This window comes from Muntiacus reevesi, chromosome 9 (assembly GCF_963930625.1).
Source record: "Muntiacus reevesi chromosome 9, mMunRee1.1, whole genome shotgun sequence".
Lineage (NCBI taxonomy): Eukaryota > Metazoa > Chordata > Mammalia > Artiodactyla > Cervidae > Muntiacus > Muntiacus reevesi.
In genome coordinates, this window is record NC_089257.1 from 38,047,465 (window position 1) to 38,073,419 (window position 25,955).

The following is a 25,955-nucleotide window of genomic DNA, read 5'->3' on the forward strand; positions in this document are numbered from 1 at the left end:
CAGCCCTGCTGGCACTCACTCAAAAGATCACTGGTATAGCTTTACTAAGGTCTTCTCACAAGGAGGTCTTTTCATAAAGTAACTGGATAATAAGTAATAAATGGCCTTAAGTTTCCATAACATAAAGAGAAAATCTTGTCCACTATGATAACAATTTCAACTCCTTCAACATATATATGTTAAAAGCCCATTATGTGTAAAAGCCTTCAGAAACAAAGGAAAGTCTGAGAAACTGTCATAGACAAGAAGAGTCTAAGAAGACAGACTAAATGTAATATACTAGGTAGGATCCTAGAACAGAAAAAGGACTCTGGATTTTTTTTTTTTGACCCTGGATTTTTAAAAAATGAAAGAAATATTAGTAAAACATGGACTTGATAATAATATATCAATATCAGTTCATTAATTATAAAAAGTATACCATACACATATAACAGGGAAAATTGGATATGGGGTATATCCAGTATTGTCTTTGCAACTTTGCTGTAATTCCTAAAACTATTCTAAAGTTTTGTTTTGCTTTTTTGGCTGGGCTGCATGGTACGTGGGATCTCAGTTTCCCCACCAGGGATCGAACCCCTGCGCCCTGCAGTGGAAGCACAGAATCCTAACCACTGGACCGCCAGAGAAGTCCTCTAAAGTTTATTTTTTAAAAGCCTAATAGGTGCCAACTGTTGTGGTGACTATGAAAGGGACTATAAGAACAAAATGCAACAATATGAATGAACTTGGAACTATTATGCTAAATAAAAGAAGACAGTCACAAAGGGCCAGTGTTGTATGACTCCATTTATATGAAATATCCAGAATAGCAAATCTATAGAAAAAGAAAGACTAGTGGATGCCTTGGGTTGGGAAGTCTGGGAAGCTGGGGATGACAACTAAGGGATATGGGACGTCTTTGGGACTTCTTTCTGGGGTGATAAAAAAGTTCTAAAATTGCTTGTAATGACGGTTACACAACCCTGAGTATATTAAAAGTCATTGAATCGTACACTTTAAATGGGCAAATTGTATGGTATATGACATATCTCAATAAAGCCTTTTTAAAAATGTAAGCATGACCCCCGTTTTATAGGAATTTGAATGGCTGAAGATATGAACACACATTTGTATTAAACCGCTAAGTAATACCACAGCATCACATGATTAAGTCAAAATAGGTGGCACAAACAACTGATACCTCTAGCAGGAAATCCGGGTGTTAATGGCAAGGAGAAGTTCTCTAGCTTTGGAGATGTTACAGATATTGCTGAGAATCTGCCCAAAGTCATGAACCTTCTCCCCAGACATACATAGACACAAATATACAAAAGGCTGCATATTGAGCACAGAGAATTATATTCAAAATCTTTAATAACCTAAAATGGAAAAGAATCTGAACAAGAATATGTATATATTAATATACATATATAACTGAGTCACTTTGCTATACACCTGAAACATGGTAAACCAACTATACTTCAATTTTTTTAAATGCAGAAAAAAAACACAGGATGTAGAACCTAATAAAGTGAGGGAGGAAAAAAAGTTTGCATACTACTTCAAGAGATTCACTTAAACTCTTAATATCCCCCACAGACCACTATGCTAAAACAAGAGATCCTCAAAGGCAAGAGTCATGTCATCTTCCTCTCAGGCACACTGTTGCTTTAATAAATAAATAAATGATTAGGAAGAAGTGAATTACTGCTAATAATTGCTACCATTTATTACTACCCACATCTATTTTGTTGAGCACCTACCATGTGTCTAAATCATAATTTCATTACCAGATAAGTATTACTATCCCATTTTACAGCTGGGGAAACTGAAATTAAGTATGATTAAGTAACTTTAATCGTAACAAAGTCAAACATCTACTATCAGAACTAGCATAGGATATTAGGTTTCTGACTCCAAAGCCTGTAATTTCCCCCTATTCTACACACTCTCTCCCATAAATGAAGGTGTTAGTGCTTAGGAAATCAGGAGGGAAGAGTTCAAATTTAGGAAAAGTCTCCCAGAGAATGTAAGGTCATGAAGATTGGGATATGAATAAGTAGAAGGAAGGACAAAGTATATAGAGTATCCTAAAAATGACAATTAAATCAGATACTAAAAGACTCTGTAAACATGTGTACAACATTCTTAACCTAATGTTGACCAGCATAAAAGAGCAGTCACAGGGGCTCGGGCTGACTCCCCCACCACTGGCCACCATACCTTGGTCAGTAATTTTCCCCTCTCTGGAGTTAGAGCCAATTACTCTAAGGTCCCTCCAGGGCCAAGATCTATCAACCACGACAAACAGAACAGAAATCAGAGTGAACAGAATGTATTCTTAAATGGGTCACTTCATACAGAAGAGGTATTGGATGGGAAGAAAGATCTAGATAAGACTGATCTTTCCTCACTTTAAATGTTCAGATTTCTGAGTCTCCACAACAGCTATGAATTTAATTATCTAAAAGCCAACCCTTTTTAAGGGTGGACAACTGTCTGAAAGACAACCAAATTATGGCATGAACTCCTCCTTTCAGCTCTGGGAAATGTGCCTCCTCTTCCCTACAACGCTTGGCATTATTTCTCAGGACAAAAGCAATCTATTTTGGGACTGTGTCCACAAATTCTCTCTCTCCCCAGTCAGCAAAGGAAGAGCAGCTCCAGCTCTGGAGCAAATGGAAGAGGAGGCCAGTGACTCTAGTGAATGAATGAATGAGGACATAGATGCCCCAGTGGGTTACAAAAACACTTGTCCCATAAGCTTGGGAGTCAGGAACCAGGAAAGGACTACACAGTGACTTAAGAACCAGTCATGGGGCAAAATCTATAGTGTGTGAGTAGTTTCAGACACCAGAGTCCTGGGGAGGGTGGTGACAGAAGTGGGTAAGGGTCCTATGAGGCAAGCACCTGAGAGCTGTTCTATGAGTATTAACAGAATATATTTGTATACTAACAAATATTACTTAAAATAGCATTGTTACTATCACTTACAGAGTAACCCTTTGTTCTAAGCACTTTGCTCAATTTTTCATCAATCCTCTAATAGAGGCATCGAAATAACTGTCATTTTTTATAGAGGAAAAATATAATTTATATAATGATGGCCTTTTCATTATAGGGGACTGGAATGCAAAAGTAGGAAGTCAAGAAACACCTGGAGTAACATGCAAATTTGGCCTTGGAGTACAGAATGAAGCAGGGCAAAGGCTAATAGAGTTCTGCCAAGAGAACACACTGGTCATAGTAAGCACCCTCTTCCAACAACACAAGAGAACACTCTACACATGGACATCACCAGATGGTCAACACCAAAATTAGACTGATTATATTCTTTGCAGCCAAAGATGGAGAAGCTCTATACAGTCAGCAAAAACAAGGCGGGGAGCTGACTGGTTCAGATCATGAACTCCTTATTGCCAAATTCAGACTTAAACTGAAGAAAGTAGGGAAAACCACTAGACCATTCAGGTATGACCTAAATCAAATCCATTATGATTATACAGTGGAAGTGAGAAATAGATTGAAGGGACTAGATCTGATAGACAGAGTGCCTGAAGAACTATGGACAGAGGTTCGTGACATTGTACAGGAGACAGGGATCAAAACCATCCCCAAGAAAAAGAAATGCAAAAAAGCAAAATGGCTGTCTGGGGAGGCCTTACAAATAGCTGAGAAAAGAAGAGAAGCTAAAGGCAAAGGAGAAAAGGAAAGATAAACCCATTTGAAGGCAGAGTTCCAAAGAATAGCAAGGAGAGATAACAAAGCCTTCCTCAGTGATCAATGCAAAGAAATAGAGGATAACAATAGAACGGGAAAGACTAGCAATCTCTTCAAGAAAATTAGAGATACCAAAGGAACATTTCATGCAAAGATGGGCTCAATAAAAGACAGAAAGGGTATGGACCTAACAGAAGCAGAAGATATTAGAAAGAGGTGGCAAAAATACACAGAAGAACTGTACAAAAAAGATCTTCACAACCCAGATAATCACGATGGTGTGATCACTCACCTAGAGTCAGACATCCTGGATTGTGAAGTCAAGTGGGCCTTAGGAAGCATCACTACAAACAAAATTAATGGAGGTGATGGAATTCCAGTTGAGTTATTTCAAATCCTCAAAGATGATTCTGTGAAAGTGCTGCATTCAATATGTCAGCAAATTTGGAAAACTCAGCAGTGGCCACAGGACTGGAAAAGGTCAGTTTTCATTCCAGTGCCAAAGAAAGGCAATGACAAAGAATGTTCAAACCACCACAGAATTGCACTCATCTCACATGCTAGTAAAGTAATGCTCAAAATTTTCCAAGTCAGGCTTCAGCAATATGTGAACCATAAGCTTCCAGATATTCAAGCTAGTTTTAGAAAAGGCAGAGAAACCTGAGATCAAATTGCCAACATCCAGTGGATCATCGAAAAAGCAAGAGAGTTCCAGAAAAACATCTATTTCTGCTTTATTGACTATGCCAAAGCCTTTGACTCTGTGGATCACAATTCACTGTGGAAAAGTCTTCAAGAGATGGGAATACTAGACCACCTGACCTACCTCCTGAAAAACTTGTATGCAGGTCAGGAAGCAACAGTTAGAACTGGACATGGAACAACAGGCTGGTTCCAAATAGGAAAAGGAGGATGTCAAGGCTGCATACTGTCACCCTGCTTATTTAACTTGTATGCAGGGTACATCATGAGAAACACTGGGCTGGAGGAAGCACAAGCTGGAATCAAGATTGCTGGGAGAAATATCAATAACCTGAAATATGCAGATGACACTACCCTTATGGCAGAAAGTGAAGAAGAACTAAAGAGCCTCTTGATGAAAGTGAAAGAGAAGAGTGAAAAAGTTGGCTTACAGCTCAACATTCAGAAAACAAAGGTCATGGCATCCAGTCCCGTCATGTCATGGCAAATAGATGGGGAAACAGTGAAAATAGTGACAGACTTTATTTCTTGGGGCTCCAAAATCACTGTAGATGGTGACTGCAGCCATGAAATTAAAAGATGCTTACTCCTTGGTAGGAACGTTATGACCAACCTAGATAGCATATTAACAAGCAGAGACATTACTTTGCCAACAAAGGTCCATCTAATCAAGGCTATGGTTTTTCCAGTAGTCATGTATGGATGTGAGAGTTGGACTATAAAGAAAGCTGAGTGCTGAAGAATTGATGCTTTTGAACTGTGGTGTTGGAAAAGACTCTTGAGAGTCCCTTGGACTGCAAGGAGATCCAACCAGTCTATCCTAAAGGAAATCAGTCCTGTATATTCATTCAAAGGACTGATGCTAAAGCTGAAACTCCAATACTTTGGCCACCTGATGCAAAGAGCTGACTCATCTGAAAAGACCCTGATGCTGGGAAAGATTGAAGGTGGGAGGAGAAGGGGATGACAGAGGATGAATGGGTTGGATGGCATCACTGACTCAATGGACATGAGTTTGAGTAAACTCCAGGAGTTGGTGATGGACAGGGAGGCCTGGCGTGCTGCAGTTCATGTGGCAAAGAGTCAGACACAACTGAGCGACTGAACTGAACTGGACTGATAGAGGAAAAAAACAAAAGCTTTTAAGTTGCCAAAGTTTTAGGTTTGGTAAGATATGCCAAGAATTCAAGCCAATGTAACTCCAAAGTCCATGTTTTTCATTCTGGTGTGTGTTTGTAAACACGTGTGCTCAGTTGCTCAGTGGTGTCTGACTGTTTGCAACCCCATGGACTATAGCTCACCAGGCTCCTCTGTCTATGGGATTTTCCATGCAAAAATACTGGAGCAGGTTGTCATTTCCTACTACAAGGGATCTTCCTGACCCAGGAACTGAACTCACCTCTCTTGTGTTTCCTGCACTGGCAAGCAGATTCTTCAACACTATACCACCAGGGAAGCCCATTCTGCCATACTCTCTCTCAAAAACACAATAGCAATTAAGAGTAGCAAAATTCATATAATAGCCTAAACAGTTTTACCATTTTTTGAGTACTTGCTATATGTCAAACATCATTTCCATTAACCCTCACAACCATTCTATGAAGCAGGTGTTTATACTCCCATTTTACTGTGAGGAAACCAAAGTTCAGAAAGACGAATTAATGTGCCTGATGCACACAGCTAGTAAGTGATGTTTGAGCTGACCTTTTCCTAAGTTCTTTCAAAATTGCTCTTGTTTGTAGTTTTTTCTTTGGCCATTCTTCTGAATATGTATAATATGGTGACTATCAAAGTCTGTCTTTGCACTGAGTCTTTATAGCAGTTAGAAACACAAATTAGAGATTCATACAGACGTGGGTTTGAATATCAGCTCCTCTGAGTTACTAGCTGTATGATCTTTGGCACGTCTCTTAAAAAATATTTGTCCTCACATAGTATATGATTTCATTTTTATGAAAAGAGCCAACTCGTTGGAAAAGACCCTGATGATGGGAAAGATTGAAGGCAAAAGAAGAAAGGGACGGCAGAGGATAAGATGGCTAGATATGCTCACTGACTCAGTGGATATGAATCTGAGCAAACTCTGGGAGACAGGGGAGGACAGAGGCTGGCCTGCTACAGTCCATGAGATTGCAAAGAGTCAAACTTAACTTAGTGATGAATAATATCAGCAACTTTAGGCCAAGTATACTGAAGACTGGGGACACACAGACAAGAAGAAAATACAATTGCCCACCCACAATCCTTCTAAGGAGGAAAGTTGATGGGCAAATTACTTATTATACTGCAATGAGAGATCAGTATAATGGGCTGCACAGGTCACAAAGAAATGAAGGACTGACTGCTGGGAAGATCAAGGAAGGTTCTCATTCCTCATTTCACACATGAAGGAAACCAAGATTATTATCAAATTAGGGAGATGTAAAATACTCAGAAAAGGAGAGGCAGTGGGGTTTTAGGAGGGATAGAAAATCTAGGCTCCAATCTCAGTACTACCACAAAAGAGACTATTGACCTGTAAGCAAGGCATTCATTCATACAGGTATTTGGTAAAGCATTCGAGAACTATTATGAATCAGGTATTGTACCAGTAGTTTCCATCTCCTTATCTGTTGTACCTGCCAAGATTATCTCATAGCAAGGTTAAATGAAATTATGAAAAAGAAAGCAGTTCATTAGCTGCAGAATGTTAACATTCCTATTTATATAGTTCTTCACACAAAATACTCTTCCTGACATTATTTTCTACAATTTTTACAATTCCATACGATGGGCATTATCACTTGCATTTTACATATAAGAAACTGAAGCAGAGGCCAAATTACCTGCCTAAGGCCACACAGCTAGCAAGAGGTAGAACACAGCTCTGATGTAAATCCCATAGATGTAAAGTATTAACTAACACTTGAGACAGGCAAATACAAGACTGCATATGATTAGGTGCCAAGAGATAACATCAGCTAAGAGTTCAAAAAATAAACAAGCACTTTGGCTAGAATGGTTTGAAAGCTTTTAAGGAAAAGATGAGATCTGAGCTGGGCTTTGAAAAATGGAGCATTTGGAGGTGGTGAAAAAGTAAGGGCATTCTGAGAAAGCTCCTAGAGCTCAAAGACTAGGAATTCAGTACTGAGTAAATAAAGAGGACACTACCTGGTCAAAAGCGACAGGTCAGAATAGGAAAAAAAAAAAGCAATCTGGAAGGGAAAAGTGGCATCGGACTCAGAGGGGCCCTATATGCCCTTATACCTTAAGGTGATAGCCTATGACTGATTTCCATGGGTTCTTCAGGAGTATGTGTGTTGTGTGCTGTGTGTAGTCGCTCAGTCGTGTCCAATTCTTTGCTACACCACGGACTGCAGCCCACCAGGCTCCTCTGTCCATGGGGGTAGAATGGCTAAAAACAGTACTCCTTAAACAATGACCCCTCCCTTTCAGCAGCATTCCTTAGATTCAAAGCTTTTAGAGCAGGAGCTTGGAGTCACCAATCTGACCTTCTTTAACAATTAAATTTAGAAACTTTCCAGTTTTGTTTTGTTTTTTGTTTTTTCCTATAATTCCTTTTACCAGATCTAGTCAAATTCTCACAATCTGGCTAAAGTGAACAACTGGGAGTTATTTTGTTAAGAATAAAGTGAGGTTTAGGATCTTAAGGAAACAAAGCTAGAGACATACAGGGACTGCCCCAAACTAAGGCAGATCCGTGAGCGACAATGATCATGTTGATTTATGTATCATGGAGGTATAGTCTCCAAATTAATTCCTCAAATAAAATTTTAAAATAAATTGCTAAAAAAAGTCATTATTCTAAACAGTATGATACAACTGAAAAAGCACAATTTTAATCTGTTAAGAGGGCAAAGGAAAGCAAAGGAATGCTTTATGGTGGTTCATACGGTTTTACTGCAGTCACGTCACTAAGGCCTTGTAAGTCAAAACGTTCTTTTTATTATTGCACTTCCCTATCGCCAAGTAGCCTCACATCCCAATCTGTTCAACGAGTCAAAAACGGTATTCTTAGAAAAAAACCTGGAAGTTGATAACTTAAAGCAAAAATAAAATGACCTGCTGAAGGTCATAGATACTATCCGGACCTATACGGGTGATTCCCGTTGCAGGTCTCCTCTCTTTCCAGGCCAACGTGCGGCGACGGTAGCACGGAGGGGGCGTGGCGCTCGGGTAGCCGCAGCCGAATCGTCCTCGGAGCAGAGCAGAAAGCGCAACGTGCTGCCGGGAAGAGCTTGTTCTCGCCCGTCTCTTACCCGGATGTCGGCAGCCGCGTGATAGCGCCGCCGCCCCCTCACAGCTCCGCTCTTCTCACCACCTCTCCCGCGCCCAGCTTGGATGGACTGCGTTACCTTTCCTAGTGCTCCGTTCATCCTTGGCGGCAGCGTGGCCCGTACTTTTGCCAGATGAAGATGGGCGCAACAAGCCGCGACCCCAGGGTGTCTGAAAACACTGACGGAACGGCCTCGATCCAGTCCGGTAACAATATCCGACCGAGACTCACTCAACTCCCGCAGCACTTTGGTTCCGGCCGCTTCTGAGATTCAGTGTCTAAAAATCCCCTCAGTCGCCGTTCTCATTACAGCTCAAATGTCACTTTCACTGCTACTTCTCCAGGCAGAAATAACTGCCATCTCTGTTTTGCCCCAATAATTTGCAGACAATTCTGCTATTTGATCTGCCATACTATATATTATCGGTCTCCCTGATAGCTCAGTTGGTGAAGAATACGCCCGCAATGCGGGAGACGTGGGTTCGATCCCTGGGTTGGGAAGATCCCCTGGAAAAGGGAACGGCTACCCATTCCAGTATTCTGGCCTGGAGAATCCCATGGACTGTATAGTCCATGAGGTCTCAAAAAAGTCGGACACGACTGATCGACTTTCACTTCACTCACTATATGTTAATTATTTGTTAATTTCTCTTTCCCGTGTTTAATTGCGAGTTTCTCACAGGTAACACTAGAGGTAAAAAATCTGCCTGCCGTTGCAGGAAGCGCAAGAGATGCTGTTCTATACTTGGGTGGGGGAGATCCCCTGGAGAAGGGAATGTCAACCCACTCTCTAGTATCCTTGCCTGGAAAATTCCATGAACAGAGGAGCCTGGCAGGCTACAGTCCTTGGGGCTGCAGAGTTGGACACGACTGAGCAACTAAGCCGCAGCAGGGACTGAAATCCTGCCTGATTAATTCATTCCAGGGTCTAGCACAGGACATGGAAATCTGACTTCTAACCTCTATTTAAAAGCTGAATGACCCTAAGTGAGCCTTCCTGACATTCAGTTGCCTCATAATAATTGATAATAGCTATTTTTTAGTGAGTGACCACTGTGTGCAGCGCATTATGCTCAGAGCATCAATTTATTCCTTATAACAAGCCTATTAGTGAGATATTATCACTGGGTTTTACATATAAGGATTTTGCGAGAGGTTAAAAAGGCATGTCTAGGGCCAAGCAACCTTGGCAGAACTGAGTTTCAAACTGTCTCCTTTATGCAAAGTGTTTTCCCTCTGACAGACACCTTCTCACGAGATAATAATGTCACAGCACACATTCATTTACTTATTTACATATATCAACCATTTACTTAGTATGACTTTGTGCCAATCCATTGCTTGAACATTGGAAAAACAGAGATGAGTATTATACAGTCCCTGCCCTCAAGTGAGAGCTTCCCAGAAGGCGCAGTGGTAAAGAATCTGCCTGCCCTTGCAGGAGGTGCAAGAGATGCGGGTTGATACCTGGGTGGGGAAGATGCTCTAGAGTAGGAAATGGCAACCCACTCCAGTATTCTTGCCTGGAAAATTCCATGGACAGAGGAGCCTGGCAGACTACAGTCCACAAGGTCACAAAGAGTGGGATGCAACTGAGTATCCTACTCATGTAGAGATTCGTGAGCTTCCCTGGTGGCTCAGCGGTAAAGAACCCACCTGCCAAAGTAGGAGAGGCAGCTTCAGTCCTTAAGTGGCTGACAGAGGAATGCATCAAACTGTAAGTTTTCTGTGCAGCAAATGAAACAACAGAGTGAAGAGACAACCAACAGAATGGGAGGAAATGTTTCCAAATAATACATCTGATAAGGAGTTAATATCTAAAACATACATATATATAAGGAACTCAACTTGATAGCAAGACACCTGGCTTGAAATTTGACAAAGGATCTGAAGAGACATTTCTCAGAAGACGTACAAATGGTCAATAGGTATATGAAAAAAGGCTCAACATCACTAATCATCAGCAAAATGCAAATTATAACCACAATGAGATACCTCACACCTGAGTGAATGGCTATTATCAAAGAAATAAAAAATAAGCCTTGGTGAGGATGTTGAGAAAAGGGAACCCTTGCACATTGTTGGTGGCAATGTAAATTGCTATGGCCATTATAGAAAACAGTAAAAACAGTATATGTATAATGGAATATTACAACAGCATTTAAAAAGGAGGAAATCCTGTCATTTATGATATGGATGAAACTGAAGGACATTATGCTGAATGAAATAAGCCAGGCACAGAAAGATAAATACTCCATGATCTCAATTATGTGGAATGTAGAACGATCAAATTCATAGAAACAGAGTATAGAATGGTGGTTACCAGGTGTTGGGGTAGTGGGGATGAAGAGGAGAGATGAGGAGATGTTAGTCAAAGGGTAAAAATTTCCAGTTATGTAGGATGAATAAATCTAGAGATCTAATGTACAACATGATGACTATAGTTGTTAACACTGTATTGAATATTGGAAATGTGCTAAGAGTGTTTCAGATGCTCTCATCACAAAAGAAGCTATGTGAGGAGGTGGTATATTAACTAGCTTGACTGTAGTAATCAATTCACTAGGTATACATATATTAAATTATATTTTATAATTTTTAAGTGGCTTGTAGACATTAGTGAGCGTCCCTGGTGACTCAGTGGTAAAGAACCCACCTGCCAAAGTAGGAAAGGCAACTTCAGTCCTTGGGTCAGGAAGATCCTTTGGAGAAGGAAATGGCAACCCACTCCAGTATTCTTGCCTTGAAAATTCTATGGACAGAGAAGCCTGGCAGGCTATAGTCTGTGAGGTCGCAAATGTGTCGGACAAGACTTAGCAACTCAACAACAACATAGAGATTAGTAAGGAGGCCAAGTTGTAAACAGACAATTATAAAGCAATGAGGAATTCCACTTACAGAGATACACACATAAACTCTGTATATGAAGGGAGTGCATGGTCACAAAGTCAACATCAAGTGAAATAACCAATATGCAGCCATTTTTATTGTTGCTGTTATTATTACTTTGCTTCTGTTTTGTTGTTATTATTTTTGTTCTTAGCAAGGAAAAGATGTAAAAACTGGTAAACATGAATGGGTCTTCAATTAAGTCAGAGTTTGCTTTGTTGTCAGAAACCCTGCCAAGGTACCTTATCCTATCAGTACCTATCCTATCCTTCATCAGTCCTTCCTAAGCTGAAATTCTAAGGACTTACAAAGGGCTATTGTAGGTTGCTGCTCAGCAGCCTGTGGGATTGCTGGGAGCCATTATGGGAGATCCTGCCCATGACGAGGTCACGAAGAAAATACCGGGCAGGCAAGGCCGTCCGGGACCCCATCCATGACGATGACGAGGTCATGAGGAAAAAAACCTGACAGGCAAGGCCGTCCAGGATATAAGGGACCCTCCAGGTTGGCCTCGGCCTCTACCCCACCCTGTATCCTCCCCCCTTTTCTGCTGTTGTTCTTGTTCGCCCTGCTGCAGATTGTTGTGTTGCCTGCCGAGAGTTCTCCTGCTCCTCTTTCATTGAATAAAGACCAACTTAAAACCCTAATTAATAAATCTCCTGGATGCTGGTACCCTATGAAGGGGCCAGGGATGAAGGAAATGCTTCAATTCAAACCCTTTTGCTGGCATTCTGGCTTGTTTGATAAATGTGTGCTCTCATTGCAAAAAATGCTCATGATTGTTCTAAACATCCTAAGCACAGTACGCTAACAAAAGAAACTATTAAGCACAGGTCCCTCCGCAGGGTGAGAAAAGCTCCACAAATATTATAGCCAGAAATGTGCCTAACAGAAAATAGTTTAGATAGAGATTAGCTGGTGACTTCTTGCAGGTAATTAACTTTTGGACTAAGAGCCTATTTTGTGTCATATCTGCTGTTTTTGCAATCCTTTGCATTTCTGTTCTGTAAAAATGTAATCCTATCTAGTTCCCATGGAGATGACACCTAATAGAAAGAAAATAGATTAACCACAAATAAGACAGGGTCAGCTACTGAAGTTGTTTAAAGTTGCACCAGGTGCAAGCCATAAATTGTCAACAGGCCTGAAAGCCAAAAGATATTATACATAGAGATTAACCATAAAAAAGGCCCGAATAGGCAGAGAGCCCTTTGGGGGATGAGGAAGCCCTGTTAGATAATACAAAAAATATTGTTTTAAAAGTGGTTATTAGATCAACGTTTGATTGATGTTAATGTGCTGAGGTTGTGCAGTGGAAACTATTGTTAATATAGTTGGAGATCTAGAAAAATAAGAGTTTAGCCCTAGTGTAAAAACAATAAGATAATTGCTAATTTTAACCAGGAGTGCTAAACAGGGGCTCCCGCACCAGAGCCGCAGAGTCTTTGTGTGCTAAACTTTTTAGATAAATTTAGCTGAGAATTTCTGCAAAAAGACTGACTTTTATGTTAATAGGATTGTATTTCAATAGAAATAGAAAAATGTTGCAAACTGCTGTACCATGAGACTGCCACTTTTCTGTTTTCTGCTAACCTCAAGGCCAGAAGATAATGTACAAAAAATCTATGGGAAAAGACTCTCATAAACAAAAAATATACAGAGAACACCTGGTTTCCTGAAAGACAAGCTAATGGAATGTTAAACTAAGTCTGTATGCTTATCTCCCCCTTAGAAATGTACCAACTTAAGGTATAAAGGCTATGGTGAAAAATAAAGCAACTGCCAGACTCTGCTGCACACTCCAATCTGGTCTCTTTCTTTCTCTATTTTTTTCTTTCTCTCTCTCTCATTCGCCAATGCTGTTCATCCTGAGGGTTCCCCTGGATCCTGCTGGGGCTGGACCCTGGCATGGGATCTTCCCTGACCAGGAATAAAACCAGCATTCCTTACATTGCAAGGTGGATTCTTAACCACTGGAACCCCAGGGAACCCCAGAAGCAAGCTTTCAAATAGGAAATGAAACACTTCAAGTTCTTAGTTTGTACAAGGTCAGATCTCTTCAGGTATGTTTATTTGATTCTCCCAATAACCCTGAGAATCTGGGCATCATTATACCCATTACATAGATGAGGAACAGAGATATGAAGAAGTTACCTAGTTAACAGAAGTCACACTATAAGTGATGAGCTGGCTGATTTCATCACCTGGACTCCTTCTACTCCATAGAACTGCAACTGCAGGTTTCCAAAAGGGCAGTCTCAGCTGGGGAAGTCCTGTGGTTGCTTCCCTTTTAAAATGATTTGACAAATCCCCCTTTCCCTCTCCTCGAAGCCACTCAGTGTTGCCATCAGAGTGATGTTTTTAAACACAAATATGACCATATCACTCCTCCGCCCAAGGACATTTTATACTTCCCACACACTGCCTATAGCAGTGCTATCCAACAGAACTTCCTGCAAATATATTCATGTACTATATCTGCTCTGTCCGAAACGGTATCTACCAACCACTTGTGGCAATTAAGCCCTTGAAATGTGATTAGTACAACCTAGGAATTGGATTTTAATTTAATTTTAAATAAAATGTAAATAGCAACATATGGCTAGTAGCTCCCTGGAGTAGTCTATAGGACCAGGTCTCAATTCAGTTCAGTCACTCAGTCCTGTCCAACTCTGAGACAACATGGACTGCAGCACGCCAGGCTTCTCTGTCCATCACCAATTCCCGGAGCTTGCTCAAACTCATGTCCATTGAGTCAGTGATGCCATCCAACCATCTCATCCTCTGTCATCCCCTTCTCCTCCCACCTTCAATCTTTCCCAGCATCAGGGTCTTTTAAAATGAGTTGGTTCTTTGCATCAGACGGCCAAAGTATTGGAGTTTCAACTTCAGCATCAGTCCTTCCAATGAATATACAGGACTGATTACCTTTAGGATGGACTGGTTGGATCTCCTTACAGTCCAAGGGACTCTCAAGAGTCTACTCCAACACCACAGTTCAAAAGCATCAATTCTTCAGCACTCAGTTTTCTTTATAGTCCAACTCTCACATCCATACATGACTACTGGAAAAACCATAGCTTTCACTAGAAGGACCTTTGTTGGCAAAGTAATGTCTCTGCTTTTTAATATGCTGTCTAGGTTGATCATAGCTTTTCTTCCAAGGAGCAAGTGTCTTAATTTCATGACTGCAGTCACCATCTGCAGTGATTTTGAAGTCCAAAAAAATCTCTCACTGTTTCTGTTGTTTCCCCATCTATTTGACATGAAGTGATGGGACTGGATGCCATGATCTTGGTTTTCTGAATGTTGAGTTTTAAGCCAGCTTTTTCACTCTCCACTTTTACTTTCATCAAGCAGTTCTTTAGTTCTTCGCTTTCTGCCATAAGGGTGGTGTCATCTGCATATCTGAGGTTATTGATATTTCTCCTGACAATCTTGATTCCTCCTGGTGCTTCATACAGCCCAGCATTTTGCATGATGTACTCGCATATAAGTTAAATAAGCAGGGTGACAATATACAGCCTTGACGTACTACTTTCCGAATTTGGAACCAGTCTGTTTTTCCATGTCCAGTTCTAACTGTTGCTTCTTGACCTGCATAAAGATTTCTCAGGAAGCAGATCAGGTGGTCTGGTATTCCCATCTCTTTAAGAATTTTCTACAGTTTGCTGTGATCCACACAGTTAAAGTCTTTGGCACAGTCAGTAAAGCAGAAGTAGATTTTTTTTGGAACTCTTTTGCTTTTTTGATGATCTAACGGATGTTAGCAATTTGATCTCTGGTTCCTCTGCCTTTTCTAAATCCAGCTTGAACATCTGGAGGTTCACAGTTCACATACTGTTGAAGCTTGGCTTGGAGAATTTTGAGCATTACTTTGCTAGCGCATGAAATGAGTGCAATTGTGCGGTAGTTTGAACCTTCTTTGGCACTGCCTTTCTTTGGGATTGGAATGAAAACTGACCTTTTCCAGTCCTGTGGCACTGCTGAGTTTTCCAAATTTGCTGACGTATTGAGTGCAGCACTTTCCCAGCATCATCTTTTAGGATTTGAAATAGTTCAACTGGAATTCCATCACCTCCACTAGCTTTGTTTGTAGTGATGCTTCCTAAGGCCCACTTGACTTCTCATTCCAGGATGTCTGGCTCCAGATGAGTTATCACACCATCGTGGTTATCTGGGTCATGAAGATTTTTTGTATAATTCTTCTGTGTATTTTTGCCACCTCTTCTTAATATCTTCTGCTTTTGTTAGGTCCATACCTTTTCTGTCCTTTATTGTGCCCATCTTTGCATGAAATGTTCTCTTGGTATCTCTAATTTTTTTTTTTAAGAGATCGCTAGTCTTCCCCATTCTATTTTTTTCCTCTATTTCTTTGCATTGATCACTGAAGAAGGATTTGTTATCTCTCCTTGCTATTCTTTGGAACTCTGCTTTTAAATGGGTTTATCTTTCCTTTTCTCCTTTGTCTTTAGCTTCTCTTCTTTTCTCAGCTATTTGTAAGGTCTCCTCAGACAAGCATTTTGCCTTTTTGCATTTCTTTTCCTTGGGGATGGTCTTGATCCCTGCCTCCTGTACAATGTCACGAAACTCCATCCATAGTTCTTCAGGGACTCTATCAGATCTGATCTCTTGAATCTATTTGTCACTATCACTGTATAATCGTAACGGCTTTGATTTAGGTCATACCTGAATGGTCTAGTGGTTTTCCCTACTTTCTTCAATATATGTCTGAATTTGGCAATAACGAGTTCATGATCTGAGCCACAGTCAGCTCCCAGTCTTGTTTGTGCTTACTGTATAGAGCTTCTCCATCTTTGGCTGCAAAGAATATAATCAATCTGAATTTTGTATTGACCATCTGGTGATGTCCATGTGTAGAGTCTTCTCTTGTGTTGTTGGATCCAGATCAGGTGTAAACTCCAGAGTGTAAGAGTATAACATTTCAAGTCCTTCACTCTCTAGAACTTGCCTATCTATCTAGCCTCATTTCTCACCCCTTTCAACACAAATATTACTCCCCAGTCAATAAATTCCTACAATTACTTAATCACGATATACTCTCTCACACCTACCTGCCTTTGTATCTGCAATTTCCTCTGCTAAAATGACCTTTCTTTACTCATCCTCCTGGAAAATATCTACTCATCTTTCAAGACAGAAGTTGAATATAACCTTTCCTATTTAGCTTCTTGCATTAGTTTTACAGGAATGAAATGAATTCTACTCTACTATACTTGTCTAGCCTATTTTTCATGCCCTCAACACAAGTGTATTGTAACTATTTATTCACTTGTATATCTTTCCCACTATATTGTAAGCATTTTTAAAGGAGTATTTTTTCCACCTCAAAGATTAACACAGATATTATTTTGTTTATTGGTTTGTACATCTATGTGAACCCATCTATGTGAACATTATGTAGTTTTATCAAAGATAGGATGATAAGTATGTTTTCTCACTTTGTACAAGACAAAACTGAAGGGAAGAAGATAGGTAGCTTGTCTAAGCTTAAACAGTTTGTACATGACAAGGTTGTCAGGAGAAGTATCAATAACCGTAGAAATGGAGATGATACCACTCCAATGGCAGAAAGTGAAGAGGTACTAAAGAGCCTCTTCATGAGAGTGAAAGAGGAGCGTGAAAGCTGGCTTAAAACTCAACATTCAAACAAAACATTAGTTTTAGCTTAAAACTAAGATCATTGCATCCAGTCCCATCACTTCATGGCAAATAGATGGGGGGAATAGTGGAAGCAGTCACAGATTTTATTTTGGGGGCTCCAAAATCACTCCAGATGGTGACTGCAGCCATAAAATTAAAAGATGCTTGCTCCTTGGAAGAAAAGCTATGACAAACCTAGACAGCATATTTAAAAGCAGAGACATCACTTTGCCAACAAAGGTCCACGTAGTCAAAGCTACGGTTTTTCCAGTAATCATCTATAGATGTGAGAGGTGGACCAGAAAGAAGGCCAAGTGCCAATGTTTTCAAACTGTGGGGCTGGAGAAGAGTCTTGAGAGTCTCTTGGACAGCAAGATCAAACCAGTCAATCCTAAAGGAAATCAACCCTGAATATTCAATGGAAGGACTGATGCTGAAACTGAAACTCCAATACTTTGGCCACCTGATTTGAAGAGTCAGCTGTTTGGAAAAGAACCTGGTGATGGGAAAGATGGAAGGCAAAAGGAGAAGGGGGTGGCAGAGGATGAGATGGACATGAAGTTGAGCAGACTCCAGGAAATAGTAAAGGACAGGAAGCCTGGCACGCTACACTTCATGGGGTCACACAGAGTCTAACATGACTAAGGAACTGAACAGCAGCAACAAAAACACATGACAAAAACAGGATAATGACAGTAGATTTTTTTTTTGCTCTGAAAGTCCCTTTTATGGTCAACAAGAGCAAAAGCAAACTAGAAGCTCTGAGATCTTCTCGCTGCCAATCCCAAATCTCAAACCAACACTTGGTGACTTGGCATTTACATAACAAATTAATTTGGCCACAAGCAACTTAAGCGAAGAACTAATAATGGGATCAGTGTCTTCCCAAATAAGAATGGAGGCTAAATGCACTGAAAGACCAACTTCTGCTTCAGCTTTGTAAATTTCTCCTCCTCCTTAAGACAGATGTCTCCCAATCTTTGTCAACTTAATATTGTAAGTCCTGTGTAGCATATCCATAAAGGAATATTCTTTATTTTCATTTATACCCCCAGCATTTGACACAGTTGATAGAACATAATGAAGCTCCTAAAATGTTGGATGAAATAATGAATGAGTATTTAAAGGTTCCTCAATGGTTCTTATGGATTTAGATTTTTCTCCAGATCTTACACACACACACACACACACACACACACACAAACAAAGCATGGAGAAACTTTTGCCTTTCTGGCTTTATTTTTACAGGCCAGCTGTCTTTAGAAGCTTTTAAAAATACTTTTCCAGCCCTCAGCACAACCACATCAGAGAAAGCTTTAGGAAATAAGAGAGGATAAAACGAGGCCCTTTAGAAGATGATGTTTGATCTCAGGCTAAACTTCCTTTAAAGTAATAATTCTGTGGACCCATTATAAAAAGTTTCCCAAAAGTGTCAAACAGCTCTAATTTTTGACTTACGTGAAAAGATATGCATTAAGCTACCTCCAACTATTTCAGCTGAAAAACTATTTCAGCTTCAGTAGGACTCTTCTGCTTCTATGTTTGGTGTGATTTTGGTACAAAGAAAATCATACTTGAAAGGGGAAAAAAATAAAATCAAAGGCCGGAAGTGGAAGAAAACTGGCTACCTAAAAAAACCCAGAAAAAATGGTGCTATCTCTCCCGCCTATACTTTACCAGGAGTTTTCTGCTTGTGCTGGGCCAAGTGAATGGGAATTACCTAATCCTGAAGAGAGGGAGAAAGGATGATGAAATAGGCTGCAAGAGGAAAGTTCAGGTGGTTAGTAGGATCTTAGAAGCCTACAAAAAGGGAGAGAGAGGGTGTAAAGAACCTCTCACCCAGCAGCTAGATGTGCAACTCAGTTGAGAATCTCTCTTGAAGTCTGGATTCTGTATTCAGGTTGGTCCAACCCAGTCTCCAGCCCAGGGATACTGGGAGAGTTCCTGCCGCACACAACTCCTCTGGATACCTGAGAGGCCATCTTTTCCCACCTCCTCCCATCCCTTTCAGGTCAGCCTGCACAAAACCACTTCTTTAGTTCACACCATTACTCGGTATAAGAAAATTCTTTTTTTTCACTTTCAAATATCTTAAACAGACATAAAATTACATTTGAATAAACAGAATTGAAACAAAAAATAACATAAGTTGAAAGAAAAAAACTACAAAATCTGCACTTTGTTCACTGAAATTGTACATATAGGTGATTAATACAGACAATTGCTAATACACCCTTAATTTTCTATCATTCCATGGTCACAAGTAAACAAAAGATTGGTAGTGAAGTAGCAATTTTCTATATTAAATACTATAATGATATTTAATATTTACAAGCAAGAAGCACATTCGTCATGTTAAAAACTTTAAATATTGAAAAACTCTTCTTATGGAGTAGGAAGAATTCTTTGTACTGCTGCTGCCCAAGCCCCATATATGACATGTGTACTGAAAAATAGAAAAACTGTAATTTCACTCTAGCAAACTGCTCACAGTTTCAAATGTAATTTTCCTCCCCAGCAACTTGGGATCAGAGACACAAGTGCAGATTTTATAAAATCATGATGTGAAGTCTCATTTTTAAATAAATTCCTCAGAAAATAATACTTCCTTGAGCTACTGAGATAGGAGCTTCTAACCTTAATCTCCAATTATCCTGTTCCTGACTTCATTTGAATGCCTCCTCCTCTTTACCTCCACATCTACCTTCCAAGATCCACTTTTACTGTCTCTCATCTGAACTATTGTGCTGGCTTCTTACAGCCTTCAGTCTCATCCCCATCCTGGTTTATTTCCAAAAGCTGCGTTCCTGAAGTACATGTCATGGAGATCATAATTTTAAAAACAACATTAGGGGAATTCCCTGGCAGTCCAGTGCCACGCTTCCACTCAGGGGGCACTAAAGAGTCTGGTTGGGGAATTAAAGATTCTGCATGCCTTGCAACACAGCCAGGGGGAAAAAAAAAGAAAAAGAAAAAAAAAAAAAAAAAACCCAAACTTCAATCACCACTTACAGCCCTCCAGTTTAACAACACACTCTTTTCCTTGGAATTCATAACTCTCATATCTATTGCCAATTTGCCATTCCAACCACTCCTATTTACATACTCATTGGATCTATTACACTGAAATTCTGATCTACCTCTTTTCCTATACTTCCCTTTTGGACTTCACCATTTTTATTATAGCTGTTTACAGATGTGTTTGACCACTAGAAAATGCTCTTTGATTTTAGAATCCCTGTCTGATTCAGCATTGTGTTTCTCTCAGCATCTTTATTGCATGTGCATACTGAAGGCACCAGAAAATATCTGTGGACAAACACCGGGCCTGCAGAAGAATACTAACATCTCTGGCCCCAGGTTTTCCAATCAAAACCTGTGTGTGTGCTTAGTCACTTAGTCATGTCCGACTCTTTACAAGCCTGTGGACTGTAGCCTGCCAGGCTCTTTGTCCGTGGGGAATTCTCCAGGCAAGAATACTGGAATGGCGTTGCTATGCCCTCCTCCAAGGGATCTTTCCAATGTAGGGATCAAACCCAGATCTTCTGCACTGCAGGCGGATTCTTTACCATCTGAGCTACCAGAGAAGCCTAATCGAAACATAAATAGTTCTAATGATATGCTACTCTTTTTTTTTTTTTGAATCTTTTTTTTTTTTCAATTTTATTTTATTAGTTGGAGGCAATTACTTCACAACATTTCAGTGGGTTTTTTATTTGGGTCCCTGAGAGCTTTTCTTAAAAGAGTGGGGAGGGCGTACTTAGTGCAAAATATTTGGATAGAAAACTGAAAGCAAATAAACTAGCCAAAGACAGCCAGTATGTTAACATTTCATTATATTTCTTTTTTATCCATGTATTTTGAAAATAATTTTGACGTAGTCTGCATCCAGTTTTATTTATTATTTTTTAATTTTTTTTTTTGCATCCAGTTTTAGAGGTAGTTTTATTTCCAGTATAACATAAACTATACCCTAGTTTATTAAAAAACTCATTGCAAATATCATATTGTAGATGCATAATATTCTATTATGAAGATATATCATTGGATCCTAAATTGTCTACTTTTAATATTACAGATCGTACTAAATTTTCATGTTAAAATTACTTCCTTGAGACTTCCCCTGGTGTTCCAATGGCTAAGACTCTGAGCTCTCAACTCAAGGGGCCTAGGTTGGATCCCTGGTCAGGGAACTAGATCCCACATGCCTCAACCAAGAGTTCACATGCCACAGTAAAAAAAATTCCGCATGCTGCTAAGAAAATCAAAGATCTGATGTGCTACAACTAAGACCCCGCATAGCCAAATAAATATATAGATTTTCTTCTTACGTTAAAAAAGTTACTTCCTTATGATAGTTATCATGAGAAGCAGAATTATTTCTAGATAGATTCATTTTGAAGTTTTTGGTATATATTTTGTTAAATTGCTATCACTTTATCTTTTTGTATTTCCTCTTTTTACCACATTTCGTGAAGCACTGAATATTAATATATTTGAAAGATTTTTCAAAGCTCGTTAAGTAAAAAGTTTCATATCAAAAATCCTCACAAATTTGGTAGTTTATAAATTGCATAGTTTTGTGAATTGCTGACTACCTATTTATCCTTTGGAGTCTTAATACTCTTATTTCTGCCAAGTTCAGCCTTTTATACATATTCTTATCATGTTTAAGGAAGCAGCTTATAGGAAAGGAAAGAAAACCACACTGAGCTTCAAGAAATCTGGTTTCAAGCCCCAACACTACCATTACATGACCCAGAGAAAGACACTGTTCTCTAGACCTCAATATTCAAAACTATACAATAAGGGTGATACACTAGGAGCTGTAAGATCAAGGGAAAGACCAAGTGGCTACTGTCCAAAACTCCTGCCTTCTTCTTCAACTAGAACAGCTCTCTTTTAATCTATTATGTAGCGAAGTGAAAGTCGCTCAGTCCTGTCCAATTCTTTGCAACCCCATGAACTACACAGTCCATGGAATTCTCCAGGACAGAATACTGGAGTGAGTAGCCTTTCCCTTCTCCAAGGGATCTTCCCAACTCAGGGATTGAACCCAGGTCTCCCTCATTTACATACAATTCCTAAGGCCCTTTGGTCTCTAAAGGTCTTGGATTCCATTATTCTGCCATACATAGGCAATTTGTTGTTTTTTCCATTTCAAAGACCAGGAAACTAAACCCAAATGGACAGATTATTCTTCAAGTTGGGCTAAGAGGAAGCCATACTTTCCAACTCTATTGTGGTCCCTAGCCGCTTCTTGAATCCAGAACCACTCTTTCTTCATGCATTCCAACTCTCCCTGAAACTGAGCTGCTCAGCATTTCAGGGTTCTCCAGCACATGAATCCTTACCATGAAATGCTCAACAGATCTCTACCCTAAATCACTTGAAGTAACTCTGTCCCTTCCAAGTCAAGGAAGCAAATTCTTCAAAGTAAAACAGAAGTCACCCCTTGCTGATAATGCTGTCATGACATGGGAAGTGGACACTGACCTCAGGAAGGACTCGCCTGCATGCACAGCCATGTAGGCCTAGCGGAGTTACTATGACACCTTACCTTTGCCACATCTCCTCCTCCAATTTTTCTGGATTATGATTCTTTAAAAGTTTCAAAACTTTCTTTTAAAAAGTGTTTATGCCATCTAATAATAACACCAATACAGTGCCTTCTTTTTTCTATTAATAAAACATTCTCTCAATTATTCTATATACAATCTTCCTTATACATAATCTATAAGGAAGACTTACATCTTCACCACAAGATGAGGAAATTCCCTGCTCCCAATGCAGGGGGCCCAGGTTCAGTCCTTGTTCAGGGAACTAGATCCTGCATGCCTCAACGTAGATCAAAGATTCTGCATGCCACAACTAAGATCTGGTACAGCCAATTAAACAAATATTTTTTTAAAATAAGATTCAGAGAATTGAAGTGACTTGCTCAATATTACACAGCTAGAAAGTGGACTCAGGTTTTAATCTCCCAGCCCAATAATCTTTTCATCCAATCTCTACTACTCAGCATTATGTGTGTGCTTAGTCGTTCAGCTGTTCTGACTCTTTACGATGACCCATTGAACTATAGCCCACCAGGCTTCCCTGTCCATGGGATTTTTCTAGGCAAGAATACTGGAGTAGGTTGCCACTTCTTACTCCAGAGGATATTCCCAACCCAGGGAATTCCCAACTTGGAATTCCCAATCTGGGTCTCTTTCGTTTCCTGCATTGGTAGGTGGATTTTTAACCACCATGCCACCATCCATCAATTTATCATTTGATAATTGTTACTTGGAGACTCACATTCAGGCCAGTTTATCTTTATTACAGGATCCCTAAGCAGTCAGTCTCTCTACTCCTATGGAAGGTCCCATGGAAGGGAACAAAAGAGATCAAAACTTATTTCTCTCCTATCAAGTAAATAAGTGAATAAAATCATGAAAAACTCCACCTTCCTATCTTGCTAATTAGAGACTGCAGTGTGAGACAGATACCTAGAAAAACTTATAGGTAGGAAGAAGTTGGGGCTACACCACCTGACATTTCTTGACCAGGCTGTGAAGAGTTGTTAGAGCCGTTTTAACACAGGAGAAATACTGAGTATATCTAGTAAAAGGTATCATTTTTTGGGGGGGGGGAGAGGGGCGGCGGCGCTATTTTGGCTGCATCCAAAGGCATGCACAACATTCCAGACCAGGGATCCAACCAGAGGCCCCTTCAGAGGAAGCTCTGAGTCCTAACCACCGACCCACCAAGGAAATCCAGAGGTGACATTTTAAATGTGAAGGACCCAACTTTTGAGAAGACTCTGATTGTTAGATATTCACCATTTGGTGAAAGTTTGGATTTGTTTCTTCAGAGATTCTTACTACCCCAAGATACTATGATTCTGAGTCTCTCCAGATTGTGACACTCTAGAATCCTAAGACTCTGAAGGCTCTACAATTTTGTAATTCTTATGGAAGAACTCTCCAAAGGAAAATCAATTTGTGAACTAGCCAGTTCTTAGCTGTCTCTCCTTCTCTACCTGCCCCACCTCCGATCTGCTTTTCACTTAAAGTCTCAGGTGTTTATTGTGGTCCAGTGGTTAAGCATCTGCTTTCCAATCCAAGGGAAGCAGGTTAGGACAAGGTTAGAATCTGCCTTCCTTGCCATTCAACCTGGCAACTAGGCCACAACTAAAACCTAAGGCAGCCAAGTAAATAAACATTTAAAAGCCTATTGGTGGAATACAAAAATTATGGCACATTCATCCACGGAGTACTTTATACTATGTATTCAATTAAAATAAAAAAAGAAATATTTACTTTGTAACAAACGATACACACCTTTATTTTATTTTATTATTATTTTATTTTATTTTTACGTAACTTTATACTGCATTGCTCCAATTGGGTACACAGAAGAAAATAAAAGAACGACAAAAATCAACCATGATTATTTCTGGTCGGTGGATTTTTCTATTCATTATTCTTTTCCCAAGTTCCCAGTTTTCGAAATTATGTATATGTTCTCACAATCGGAAATAAAACCTTTTAAGGCGCCGCCAATTTATTGTTGGGATACAGGGATGAGTCACCTCAAAGGCGAAGGAGGGGCCAGCGAGGCAAGGACAGGGGCTGGCTTTGAAGGGGAGGGACAAACTCTGGATAGGGTGGGGACTGATCAGCTAAGTTTGAGTCCAACCGGAAGCGCTGACGGTGGCACCCTACCGGGCAAAATCCAGCGGCAAAACTTGGGAATTACGTGGCAGCCCCAAAACGCCAGCTAGGCTGGCCCCGCCCAAGTGGTCCCGGAAGGTCTTCTGGCCCACGCCCTTGGCGAGCTCCCGCCCTTTGCTTCTCCCCATTGGTCCACTGAAACTTATTTGCCTTCTAGAGCCCGCCCCCCTGGGTCTGCTAAAGGTGGTGCGTCCCTCCCCCACTTCCGACAGGAGTAGCCATACTGAGTGTGGCGGGACGTGGAAGCGGGTGTGGTTCGCTCTTTGGCTTTTACCCCTCCCTGTGTTTCTCTATCGTCTCGGGTTATCAGAACCGAGAGGAAAGGGCAGTTTGCCCAGTTGGTAGTGGGGCGTTCGTGTAACGTGCAGAGGTCTCCTGCCCTGCCTCCAGTTCCCGGGAGTCCGATGGGACTTTTAGTTTTACAGAGGTGATGTCATCGCAAAACCTTTCCAAGGTCCTAATGCCCGGTGGTTAGGGTCTCAGAACCTTAGATCATTAGAGACAGGGTGACCGTAGAGTTTATTGTTTAAACTGCGACAGCTTTGAAAGCCTAAGGGGATACTGTTAATAATTAGCATTGACATAGCAGTCATAAATGTGAACTGTTTGGGAATTTAGAGCCACCCTACTCCAGATCATCAGATCCTAGGCCCGGTTCTTTTGTTTGTGGTGTGTGTGTGTTGAAATGTGTGTAACAAACACTTCCATTTTAACTTTTTTCATTTTTATTTTCTAATTTTAGTATAATTGATTTACAGTGTTACATTGGTTTCAGGTTTGTAACATACTAATTCTATATTTTTATAGCTTTTACTCCATTTAAAGTTACATCAGCTGTACATTACATATTTGTATCATTTATTTTATACCTACTACTTCATGCATCTTAATCCCTTTAAGCTATCTTGCCCATTCCCCACCCTGCTTCATCGTGGTAACCACTAGTTTGTTCTCTGTACATTTAAATTTGTATTTATTTTTTATATGCATTTGTTTATTTTTTA

At 40.1% G+C, this 25,955-nt stretch overlaps 1 protein-coding gene across 1 annotated transcript in view; it reads right to left on the reverse strand.

The window, feature by feature from the left end:
• The window catches only part of MRPL48 (mitochondrial ribosomal protein L48), a 65,030-nt gene extending 39,951 nt beyond the window's left edge, over positions 1-25,079 (reverse strand). Inside the window, exons 1-2 of the mRNA XM_065945985.1 lie at positions 24,977-25,079; positions 8,760-8,941 (exon numbers count right to left, since the gene is read on the reverse strand). Of these exons, the coding sequence (XP_065802057.1) occupies positions 8,760-8,941; positions 24,977-25,079 (285 nt within the window). The remainder of the gene's footprint in view (positions 1-8,759; positions 8,942-24,976) is intronic.
• Between the last annotated feature and the right edge of the window lie 876 nt (positions 25,080-25,955).